The sequence below is a fragment of the Spea bombifrons genome, chromosome 9, assembly GCF_027358695.1.
Source record: "Spea bombifrons isolate aSpeBom1 chromosome 9, aSpeBom1.2.pri, whole genome shotgun sequence".
NCBI classification, from domain to species: domain Eukaryota; kingdom Metazoa; phylum Chordata; class Amphibia; order Anura; family Pelobatidae; genus Spea; species Spea bombifrons.
Window position 1 is genome coordinate 21,101,316 of NC_071095.1, and position 13,263 is coordinate 21,114,578.

A 13,263-nucleotide genomic window follows, 5' to 3' on the forward strand; every position below is an offset into this window, starting at 1 on the left:
ATCCACATCCATGGTCACACACACTAATACATCCACATCCATGCTCACACACTAATACATCCACATCCATGCTCACACACTAATACATCCACATCCATGGTCACACACACTAATACATCCACATCCATGCTCACACACTAATACATCAACATCCATGGTCGCATACACGTATACATAGGCATGCATGATCACATTTGGTTGGAAAGCAATCACATTTAGGACGGAAGCTGCAGGGCTGCAGTTTCTTCATCAGACAAGCCTGTTTTTTTTTCCCCGAAGGATGCGTATTAACATATAGGAGGCTGTATCCCGAGACTCCAGCTATGGATGGAATATCAGGGATGGAATAAGAGATGAGGAAGGGTGCTGAAGAGCCTTGACATTAAGAAGGAAGATTTGGAAGTTGCAGCGCTGTTCATTATTTGCCTAATGAATGCTCTTTTGATCCAAGCCTTGGGTTTCTGATACACAGTGAGTTACTGTGTCTATGATAATATTGCTTTGTTTACAGGATGACATCACTTACCAAGAGGACATCTGGGCTAAATGCCATCCAAGCTGGTCAGACGTGTTATTATCTCCTTCTATTGACACATCCCCCTCCTACATCCATGTATCTATGTGCCAAATTGAACAATTCACCATAATCATGGCACATGCATGAATAAGTAACGAGCATTCCCATATCCTACAGGCAGGTTTCTTGCTGGCTACCTGCATAAGTCTACTCAGCAGATGCCGCATCATAAAGGCGCTGGACATGGTCATATGGCTACCTGGGAAGTTTTAGGCTCAGGCTACCCTGAGGGAAGCGACCAGGGCTACCAGCTGACGTCAGCAGGCAGTTCCCCTGACGTCGGAGAGCGACAGCACATGAACAGGAAGTGTACTTCAGTCTACTTCCTGTTTTTAGTAGAGGCAGGCAGTGGGCAGAGAAAAATGAGACCGAATTCTAATTTTCTAACTCCAATAGCAAAGGAAAGCATGCACCGATTTACATGCAGTAAAGAGAACTGCGGTCCTTGCAAAAAGGGCTCTAATATGTGATTAAAAAATTTAAACTAGACCATCCATGTAACATGTTAGAAGGGGCAATTAATATTTTCTCTTAACCTATAAGTGAGTAAACAATTAAAACCCATACTTTGCAAAACACAAGGTCCCCTGGCTTTCCTGCATCATATTCTCACAGTCTAGATTACTGTAAAAGTTAATACTGTTATTATCGGCTTAACATGCTGTCTTCCCCTCGGTCAGATCAGGAAAGTAACCAAATGCGGAATAAAAACAATAAATAATAATAACAATAATAACAATAATAATTATTTGTCACCTGCAGCTCTGTCCCAAGTCCATCGCATATGTATTCTGCCATCTTCTGGCAACTGTGTGGTACTGCAACACTGAAAGAACATGCAAGCCACACTGGTCCCATGTTTGAAATCCAGTGTCCTGGATGCCTCTATTGTTGGGTTTCAGAAAGTCCATCGTAGAGAAAGAAACCAAAAACTGTCATATTTAACATAGAATTACCAGTAAAAATATATAATTTCACAGCAGATAAGACCCATACAGCCCATCTAGCCTGCCCATTTTTTCTTGATTTAAAGAATCAGACCTTAATCAGTCGTTGGTCTCATCTTAGATTCAGGATAACTTTATGTCTATCCCATATATGTTTAAATTCCCTCTACCACTTCTCCTGGGAGGCTGTTTCACTAATATACTGCCCTGATAGTAAAGTAAACCTTCCTTACATTACATTTAAGCCTCTGATCTGCTAGTTTTAGATCTGATCTCTTAGATAGATATATAGATAGATAGATAGAAGGTAGATAGAAGACAGATAGATGGATAGAAGATAGATGGATGGATAGAAATTGTTTTATTATCAAAGTTGCTTTGTGATTCTTTTTAATAAAAAATGATTTCACGTCTTTATGATGCCACAGCAAATCAAAAATGACAAAGCATCTATATTGGCACAAATACAGAACGTGTCGGCTCGTGTCATCGTAAATCGGTTTATAATCTTGGTCATTTCATAGCTCTGGGCTCGTACTGAAAAAGATTTACTGTTCAAGCCCAGCTTAGCTTCAGCCAATCGAAACGCTCCTTTTTGTGTTCGGGGGGGGGGGGCTTGGAATGTGAGCGCTGACGGAGTGCGACAGCTGGGTATGTTGTGCTATTACCAGGAGCCTGTAACTCAACACAGCGGCAGGAGAAGAGCAAGGAAGGATAGACAGCTTCATCTTAAACATTTTCGTCAAAGGGCTAAACTTTGCACGGATGAAAATAAATAAATAAATAAATAAGTTACATTCTGTCTTAATAAGTTACATGAGCTTGTAACGTTTGTTTCAATAACAACTGGTGTCATAATTAACATTCCGGTGCAATGTTTTAGAAGTGGTTTTATCTCCGTAGGAACGTACCTGGGTGTGCAGTCCCGCTGAGTCCTTCTGACCCCGGGGGGGGACACACTGTTGATGGAGAGGGACTAGGAAAAGAGTTTAGTGTGCCACAACACCACTCCTGTCACCCCGAGTGACCCAGAGAAGCAGTTCTTTGTCCGGAGTCTCTAGGCCAAACCCAGATAGTTCCCAGGTATGCCCCCCACCTCCAACTACGGACATCAGCGCGCCCGCCCGCCGACATCAGCACAACGGCCCACCGACATCAGCACAGCGGCCCACCGACATCAGCACGACGGCCCACCGACATCAGCATGACGGCCCACCGACATCAGCATGACGGCCCACCGACACCAGCACAGCGGCCCATCGACATCAGCACGACGGCCCACCGACATCAGCACGACGGCCCACCGACATCAGCACGACGGCCCACCGACATCAGCAGGACAGCCCACCGACATCAGCATGACGGCCCACCGACACCAGCGGAATCACCTAGGCACATTAGGAAAAGTAAGGGCTCCAGGTAGCTGGAGGCTGAATGTTCCCTGGTATGCATAGCAACCAATGGAATGACCCAGTCAGAAGTAAATTGTATTCATTGCTATGGTGACAAGACCACTTTTCAAATAACGCACAGGGCCCATTCACATCCTACTGTCTACGTACCTAAAACTCCGGCATCAACCCCAGTTCTGTATTTGCCTTTGGCGCTGTCCTGGGCTCTTTATATTTCGCAGATATGGCATCGACCCCCTACCTAAATATGTTTCTTATGATCATTGACGCATATATACAAGCATCGCACGTAAATTTAACGTCTCTTGTAAATGTAAGATTTTGGGGGGAAATCCATTCATACCAATGCGATGTTTAGATTTTTTGAAGGTTTATAGAACTATTTTTTTTTATATATATATATATATATATATATATATATATATATATATATATATATATATATACATTTAAATGTTTTATTTAATTTATTATTTGTTTCCAAGCATTTAAATTTGTGATTTTTTTTCACAGTGATAAATAAAAAGGAAATTCGAAAAAAAATATCCCTATAATAAAAATGAAATATATTTAAAAAAAAAAAAAATCCCTAATTTATCATGCCCCTGCTGCGCCTGGTTAACATATAGTTTTTTTGTCTTCGCAGGCCACAGAATATATGCGGCTTTGCCATTTCAAGCCAGCGATGACAAGGCAGGGAATGTGTTTGCTATTAATAGGTTTGGTGTATGAAGGCCAAGGAACAGATCAGGTTACGTGCTCTCTACGCCGTCCTGACATCTTACAGAGCTTACGCTAGAACATCTCCTTCACAATCGTGATTTAAAAGCCATGGAATAGTTTCGCAATGTGTCCTACCATCCTAATCCTCAAAAACATAAAGTGAACACATCGCTAAAAATAGAAACGTATCGTCCGAGCAACTATTCCTTGCAAATACTGCAAATCGTGCTACTTTTTAAAAAAGTATGTTAAAATATTTTAAAATAATAAATAATAATATAATTATAAATAATAATAATAATAATAATAACACAAATAATAAATGAATAGTATAATTTTTTTAAAATATATCTTTGAAAAAAAACAGTAGTCACTTAGTATGAAACTTTTGTCTTGTTCAGTTTGACTATTTACATTAAAAATGCAATCATTTTTTATTATTTATTATTAGTGAAAGGTTCATTTAGAATACATGAACCGCATGAGATTACAAACCCTCCACTAGCAGAGGCTCAATGGCAGATTTGAGTTGATTTTCCCATTGTACAGCGCTACGGAATTTGATGGCACTATATAAAACAATAAATAATAATAATTATGGAAGTTTCAACATGCATCGGAAAGGCATTTGGCATTTGATAAAAGGGCAATCACAGACTAGATGGGTGACATGGGTCTTATGTGCCATCAAATGCTATATTTCTAAAGACTGGATGTAAGAGATGCACACTTTTTCTGTAGCTCCTGCGGTGCAGGGGCGGACAAATTTGTGTGCACCTCTACAACCGGAGAGGACCTCGTCTTCAAATTCCCAATGGAAATGGTAACAAAGATCATTTGGACCAAGGCATCTCCCACCAATGTGACGGAACTCCTCCGCTGAGCTCCAATTTCCAGGGTCATCACTGTTCATATATATATATATATATATATATATATATATATATATATATAAAATATTTTTCTCAACATCTCACAGTCCAACACTTATTTAATTCCAGTAAAAACATAAAACATTGATATATATTTTTTAATTATCCAGCAATTTTATTTCTAATTTGGTATAAACTGAGAATTCCAAAAAAAAAAAAAAAATGTATAATCACAAAACATTGTTTCCGTTTCATATTTCCTATTTTTAGTTCACATTGATAAAAAAAAAATGCTTCTTTTTATTGATTTTCTATCTGCAGCAGTTTACTTGATATATAATTGATATTAATGGTTCAACAGCTTATTACACTTGCTAAGCCACAGCTTTGGTCTAAAACCGACATAAGGAATATGTATGCATCAGACCTTATTTATGATTGGGGTTTTTTTTTAATTATTATTATTATTATTATTATTTATTTTTATGTCATTTATTTCACATAAAGGAGTAGCCATGTCAGCAAAATGACACAAATGTGATGATGTGTATGGCATTTCTCTAATACTTATTCAACACCCTTAACTTCATTCAGCGATATTTATCCTTTTTTTGCTGTATCACATAAAAAAAAAAATAATCAAGGGCCAAAATGGCTTGACACTTGAAAGGGATGGAAAAAAAAAATCATGAAAACTAAAAACCAAAAGTCAATAAATAAAATAAGAAGAAAGAAACTGCTAGCAGGTAATTTTCAGCAAGGTGCTAACGTGATTTATTTCAGTGGGAGCCCTTCGAGTGAGACCACTACATTCCCACCAAGTTTGTCTGCCAAGGTAGAGCGGTCTTTAATATCATCCAAGCCGTTCACCTGCCATTCATGTTTGATACCTACAAAGGAGAAGGGAACAGAGAAAAATCAGAAGCTCACATTGCAAGATACTTTGATATATTAAATGATGACTGCAGTGTAGCCAAGGCTACCACTTCCATGGGGCAATAGGGGCAAGATGGCGCAAGGATGTCCACCTATGCCCCAGGTGCCAAGAGTCCTAGTCACGGCTCTAGGTATACCACTTACTGTCATGCCAGGCATCTTACAGATATAGCCCAGCTAATCCATGAAGAATAAATTACCAGGAGATAAAGCTGGAGCTAGAAAGTGAGACTCAACATTCAGGTTTTTAGCACTAGGACTTTCATCGAAACATACCTGTAAATTTCTTCTTAATTGCGTCTTTGGAACTAGCGTAGATCATCTTGCTTTTTAGAGGTGCGTTATCAGGAGCCCTAGAAAATGAATGAAAAAATAACAAATTTTATAATGGACAATCTTATACCAGAGGTACAAATATATTAAATATGATCAGTGGTAGTAATTTTTTGATATATATATTTACCAAATGTCCAATAGTTTCAATAAGAAGCGTAAATGTGAGTGTTTTATGGTTAATATCCCTAAACGGTTTCATTATAAATCTAGAGGAAATATGGAAAGGAGGACAGAAATCAATGCACAACACGGGGAGTGCGATCTGACTAAACCAAAGACGGGCCAAAGGAGAACAATGACAATAAAGAAATAGCCTCGCAATAGAAGGGAACAATATACCAGCACAGAGGAACATGGAGTGCCGAGGAAGCGATACAGCATTATTTTCATAGAAGTGAAAACAGAACACACATTAGACCTAATAATACAAATTAAGACCCAATAATATAAAGGGAAGACTCGGGTTTATTTAGAAAGGCAAGAAGACCCCAAATCAGACTACTGGGAATAGTAAGAAGGTGCACAGGTATTCCTAGCGGGATCCCCCTATGACCCTATGGCAGTGCAGCTGCCCGGACTGAGCAACAAATTGGAAACCAGGCAAGCAGGCGCTAAAATACACCAAAGTAATTCTAAAAACGCTGAAACTTGGAAATAAATACTGAAGATCCATCCACAGTACACTGTTTGCCAAGTCACCCAAAAGCCACGACATAAACCGGGGTATACGGATCTATGGACAAAGAAGTCCACTCTGCTTGACCACCAAAGACGAGCCCTCTCTGAAGAGAAAATACAGAATGGTTTTGGGGAGACTCTAGTTTTTTTTTTTTTAAAGATGCCTCCACTAGGTTAGGTCACTAGGCCAGCACCCTCCATAAATAAATACGAGCAATGTCAGACATACATGAAAACACGAATAGGCTCATGGATGTCACAGCTATCCAAGAAAGACAAAGAAAGCAGTCTGACCCTCAGCCTGGAAAGTGGCTTTGGAACGTTATGGTCTTTGACTGCTCCGCTGCGGTTAAGCAGATAAAACCTTTTCTACATCCGGCATCATGGAGGGTAGAAGGTACTGCAGACCTTGTTGTACCAAGATATTTAGGGCTACACACAACACAAAGAAAGCAGCTTAGCAGGGTGTGTGAATTACTACCATCCAAATAGTTTCACATCGGTGGAAAAGTTATGACAAAGTGGTAACAAGTAACAAAACATACATCAATGCTACATTGTAAATAACTTGGTACCCACTTCTCACAACTAGTGGGAAAAACCATTAAAAAGAACCCTACTCCATACATATGCAAAAAAAACCCATTAATTCTGTGTTTGTTTCAGCAAAACATAATTAACAGACGTTACAAAGATCACTATGGATATAAATGTCCATCTCAGAGAATGGATGGGTTTTGACCTTAGAGAGTGGGCAGAATTTGACCATAAATAAGTCAGCGCCAGTCTGTGGGATCCTCAGAATTTACCCTGAGACCCTAAGACTGTAAGATGTCTTGGGCAAAACATGGGCGTTCCAAGGTCCACATGTTTCCCTAAAACAAAGGAATTTGGGTTCTTCGCTGATGGATGCCAAGGAGCTAACAAAAAACCACAGAGGTCTTAAGTATGCATCATATCTTAGAGTGTAATGGACACCATGAGCAAACGACGAGCAAGAGCCAAACCTAAGATCACAAAAGCCCCAAACCAGCTGACCCCATCAATTTCAAAACCAGTATGGTGTATAACATGTAACAAATAAGGAGTTATCCTCCCAAGCCTTCTTATCATAGACACCTTCTTCTGGAGGACCAGCAGGAGTTATGTTCCTGGCTTAACAAAATAACATCAAGTCAAGAATGTGGGAACAATCTATGACCTGGGGCCTGGACTCAATTTACTGTCATTTATTTTCTCGACAGTCAATTCAATAATTTGAAGAACAGGCCACCGGTGACCTTACCAAAAGTCACAAAATCCAGCCCTTAGTACGGAAAAAAATATTTGGAATCTGTAGAAAGTACATAACTGGAGTTTTATGCTTAAAATACCAATGTACTTGGGCTTCTTTTGAAGAAACCAAAGTTATTATGAAGCAGCTTGTACTTTTGAAGTGACAAGCTGCTTTCTCGTGAGCGATGGAATTTTCATCAAGATCGGTAGAGCGGTTCTTAACTAGATGTCTTCCACCACTTTGGAGCTGTCAGCCCAACAACTACACTATCACAATAATATATATATATAATATTTATTATGTAAATATATCAGATTCTATAATTATAATAATTGTCTGAAAATTCCAATACAACTCAAAACAACAGTAGCTGCTAGCAGCAAAGCCAAAGAAAACATCTATGGCTCCATGTTAAGCAAAGTACCAGAAGATGAAGACAAGATCCTCCTTCTTGGATTCTTTCGTTTCATAAGTGGCGTCATACAGTCCATATCGGCAGTCGTCCAGTGGCAGAAGGTTGACAAAGGTCCTGTAAGGATCTTGAACTGTATCTCCAATGTCCCCCACTAAGATCTGTTTGGCTTCCTCCACGATGATCTCCTTCTTGTCGGGGCTCAGACAAAACAGGACAGCTTTCTTCCTCTTCTTGATCTCCTCGGAAGTGGACGATTTTCGAACCTTCATTTCATTGAATACCTTGATGACCTCATCATTCACTGTCACACCTGATGCCTGTTGACATTGAGAGACAAAAACCAGTATATCGTGAACAGAAACCAAATGAGTTTGCCTTTTTAATTAGCTTTGTTGTTGATGTTCCTCCCAACCAATCTCAAATGGTTCTTGAGTCTCATCACTAAAATGACAAATGTTATTATAACGAATGTAACGACTGTTCCTCATGGGTGTAAATACATGTTTTGTACATTTTCCTAAGGTTCCCAATTTCCCAACGTGCTTGAATGATCACAGAGGTTTAGGTTCAGGATTTATACATTTCTCGGTGCTGACTTTGATTAAGATGCGCAAGTAATCCCCACTTACTAATACAAAATCCCAGTTAGCTCCACCATGACACACTGTGGTGGGGGCCCTCTCTATGTATCATGGAAATAATTGCTTGTGTCCTGGGCCAGACTCAGGCTGACTAAGCGGCCCCGGCACTTTAAGGCCAGCGGACTGAAAATTGCATGTGCGTGGCAGGATCGGCCACGTTACACGTACTGTATGACTAAGTATGTGACCATACAGGTCCCCAGCCCACCAGGCATTTGCCTGGATTGCCAGCTGGCCAGTCCAGGCTTCCTTGTGTCTTAGAAGATGTCATTCCACAAGTTTGAAATCATATTATACATTAAACTGCACATAAACACAAGATGCCAACGTTTCACATAAATAAGCCACTGATATAAAAGCCATTCATTTTAAGACGCTGTTACCCCTTTAACTGAAATCCTTTCCGATACCAGCAAAGGCGTGGGAGCGCATGGTCTACATTCTTAAATAATCTTTTGCTGTCTGATATTGGCTTTGCATTTGTGTTCTGTTAAAAAAGAAGTATCCAGGCAGCCTGTTTTTTGAAGCCCCGTCTCATAGCATCAGTATGTTAGCATTAAAGAAGATTAAAATAGAAAGTACTGTCACTCGGACAAGTTCACAATTGGTCCGTTGCTCAATGTCATTCATTCGCAAGCATTACACACAGACACGCTTTGGTGCACAGTGGTCGTTTCATGCCACGTGTTCGAAGAACTGGATATAATGTTCTATATACGTTGGCTCCTGCTGCACTCTCGTGGTGCAGTGAGCTTTTGTGGTCAATAAATCTCTTGTTGAAAAAAAACTCCACAAATCCCTCTCCTTCATCCCTCACATTCAGTCCCTCGACAGATCCTGACGCATCTGCTCATTCCTCACCCGAGAAGACAAAAATCCTGGTTCATTCCTTGACTATCTCCCGTCTCAACTATTGCAACACTCTCTTCTATGCATCTATCCTAAATGCTGCTTCTAGGTTTATCTTCCTTCTGCCCCTATCATGGGTTAAGGCTTTCCTCCTTGATTTTCTGGCATATTAGACTTTACTTGTGTTGCCCCGCACCTCTGGAACTCACTTCCACCGAACCTTCAGCTTTTACCTATTCAACCTATTTAGCTAGAACTTATCTGCCACTAATACAACTTCCACATTCAACTACGGCATCCAACTATCTCTCCTTTTTTGTCTATATCATACCTTTCTCTACACCCTAGATTGTAAGTTTGCAGGCCTGGCCCTCATCACATATGTTATAGACCATGTCATCTAAGAGAAAAGGTACTAGGTCGCCCAACGTTGAGGCATCATTCATCATCCCATGAATGTTTATTCCCAGTTTGGTCTCTGGTTTCCCATGCCCACCAAGAGGTTCACTGTCCATCGGTAAAATGCCCGGTGGGTCAGTGCCCGATGGTGCATCCCTCTTTATTGCTGCTCATGCTGCAGACCAGCGGAATATGGCCACATGCACACCATTTTATCCGCTAAAATAAAATAAGTGGCAAGTAGACAACTAAAGGGACAGTAGATCCTCGTTCGACACAGAGCCAGCTCATGGAGGTTGGGTACAGCATGGTGGCCCCAAAGTATTGTGAGCTGCCCAGCGGACAGGTTCAGGCTCTGTATAAGGAGTAGTGCCATGAGCGAGTGTGTCTTTGTGTTAGAGTGTATGTTTGTGTGTACATGTGTGTTTTACTTACTGTGGGGGCCTTTACATACCCCCAGGGCCAAAAGGTGCCAGCCGCCCCGTGCCTGTGGCCTGATGTGTTTTAAAAACCCTGGCCAGCCCTGTTTGGCCAAGATGGCAACTCCTGCGCATACCAGTCTATAAAAACCCCAACTTTTGGCAACAATTATTAAATATATATATATATATAAAACTGAAATGTCTACAGTAGCTAGACCTTGTCACGCACTCCTTTATGTATGAAAATTATAAAAACCAGTCACACAAATTATTCTTAAAACAATAAAATATCTGGATCATTCCAATTACAATGTGTGTATTCCTCTAAGTCTTAGAAATGATTCCGTTTTATATTTAGCATTTATTTCATTTGTGAACAACGGCACATTGAGAAAGAAGCAACCGCTACTGGAGAGGTCTTCAAGACCACGGACCTGTTTTAAAACAGGTTTAAAAGTACGTGGACCATACCAAGTGCGCGTGAGTCAGCCTTTTCTCTAATTACTGATTCCGAGTTCTCTATGAATATACTTTTCTTTCTAAGAAAGCGTCGGATAAACCTCACTTAGGAGTGCTGATGCTAGTGTGTATGTACCGTGATCGAGAGAAAGCTATTCTTCATATTGGTTTAGAATCCTAGGGCCCCACCGTGTTCTCTCACTTGTCCTTTTAAGGTCTAGAACTTTACAGTGTTCGGCACGTCAGCTGTTACGTCCCTGCAGCTCACATCAGTCTCAGCCAGAAGCCGGGCGATGCAAGCCAATACTCAAAAGTCTTTTTTTATGGCATTATTTTCATTTCTTTAGTCTTAATACAGCCATTAGTTTCCCATTGACCCGTTGTTGGTACAGTTCTGAACCTGGTGGACCTAAATCACTAACCATACCCAACATATTGTACGTATATGGAGCTTCCATGAGATCTTCTTCAAGCAATCATGGAATAATATCATTGGCACATACAAAAAATCCAAACCAGGCTGCCTAAACAATGTATTTTTAACATGCGCTAGTGAACTTTTACCAAACCAAATTAGAACTCCCGAGAGGCATTCTATCTTTGGGTGAAACTAATATATTCGTCTATTGGATGGATTTGTCGACTTGAAAATAAGTCTTGATTGAATAATATCAGACGTTTTCTAGAGAGAGATTTCGCAAACATACAAAACACTTTTACTCTCCCCAAAAATGGAGTGGCTAATAATTAGGGTGGGAGACTATTTATTATTATTATTTTTTTTAAACTTAATCTACCCCCAACTGCTTATGCTATGATACAAGTTAAGGTAATTATGGTCCGATGGCCATTCGATTTAAGTACATCGTTTAAAATATTAAAATTAAAATAATAATTAAATAATAAATAATAATTAAAAAAGAATAAAAAAAGTTTTAAGAATAATTTTTTTAAAATTCCATAAAAATTCAAGTGAAAATGATAAAGTCACATTTCTTACCATGTTGCGGCTTGGGTGAGAAACGTATTATATCCGGGGCTTTATTCCCAAGTTTGGAAAGATATCCAGCGAATAAAGATGAGAGTGGAGTAACGGAGGACTGTAGGAATGGAGAGAAAGACAGAAAAGGAAAGAGACTGTCGGCGTGACGACGAGTAGATCGGGAGAGTCCTAACGCGAGGAGGGGGGGTAACGTAAGGGACAGAGAAGGGGGGGTAAAGGGTTTGAGATGTGGAATATTAAAGAGGACGGTGAAACCCTGCGCTTGCTCACTGAACACTTGCTGCTCTGACAGCTGCACTGGGGCATTTACAACACGGGACGCACTTAACCCTTTATTGCCAAGACCTGCAGTGCATCCCGCGTCACAAAGGGCTTTACCGAAGTGACGCAACACATTTACGTTAGGATTATGAGATAAAGAATAAATAAATATTAAAAAACAAAACAGAACAGAACATATGTATGTGGTCCGTTTGGAAATCAGTGCAATTGTTTTAATGTAATTGTTTTGAAGATGATAAACGTGGCACACCAAGCTTTAGCTAATCTATTTGCTGTCTTGAAGTCATCTCGCCTTCTCCTCGCCCCGTGTTACAAAGATCTGTTCAATAAGAATTAGCAGTTTATAGGGGAGAAATAACTCAATGGGGGGGATAATTCCTGTGTGTCAAAAAGTATATCTCCTAGCTTTTTTAGATTAACTGATTTTCATGAAAACTTTTAAGAATGACGAGAGGTATCTGGGCTATATCAAGGCCAGACATAACATGGTAGTAGAGGGTTAACCGGTTGAAATAACTGAAATAGCACAATGCCAGATATAAATATCGCAGAAATTTCACCTTGCCAAGTGTTAGGCTTTAGCATATTTCTGTCAATGAATGGCCCTGCCAAGGAAACAGTGAGCAATAGAGAATGTAAAGGCAAGTATGGAGCAAATTGTGTCTACGCAGCTGTCTCTGCCTGTCCATCCTCCATGCTCATGGGATCCAGAAGTGACAGCTCCTCTCCCTGGCACGCGTCGGCCCGTGTGATGTCCACCAAAGAACATAGAATATGACGGCAGGCGAGACCCGTCTACTCATCCCCTCGCTGTATGTGCCGGGAGTCAGTCCCACTTACCTAGCACCCCAGACTTTCAGCAGATGGGCATCGGTTACAATGTAGTATAAGGACTTGACTATGCGCTGTCCGCAGGGCCAGAACAAAGAGCATCCCGTAAGGCACCATCAGATTGCCTCATATTTTCACTTAACTCGCACTTTCTTTAAATTTCATGAGAAAATATTCCAAGAAGAGCTGGATCCTGGACTGGCGG

The 13,263-nt window shown here is 40.3% G+C and overlaps 1 protein-coding gene across 1 annotated transcript; it reads right to left on the minus strand.

Annotated features, from left to right (window-relative positions):
* Nucleotides 1–5,278: 5,278 nt before the first annotated feature.
* Nucleotides 5,279–12,153, minus strand: CFL2 (cofilin 2). The gene is made up of 4 exons (XM_053474605.1): nucleotides 11,943–12,153; nucleotides 8,182–8,489; nucleotides 5,744–5,820; nucleotides 5,279–5,421 (listed from the first exon to the last, which is right to left on the minus strand). Exons 1-4 carry the CDS (start codon nucleotides 11,943–11,945, stop codon nucleotides 5,306–5,308), a joined length of 504 nt encoding a protein of 167 aa, XP_053330580.1. The 5' UTR covers nucleotides 11,946–12,153; the 3' UTR covers nucleotides 5,279–5,305.
* Between the last annotated feature and the right edge of the window lie 1,110 nt (nucleotides 12,154–13,263).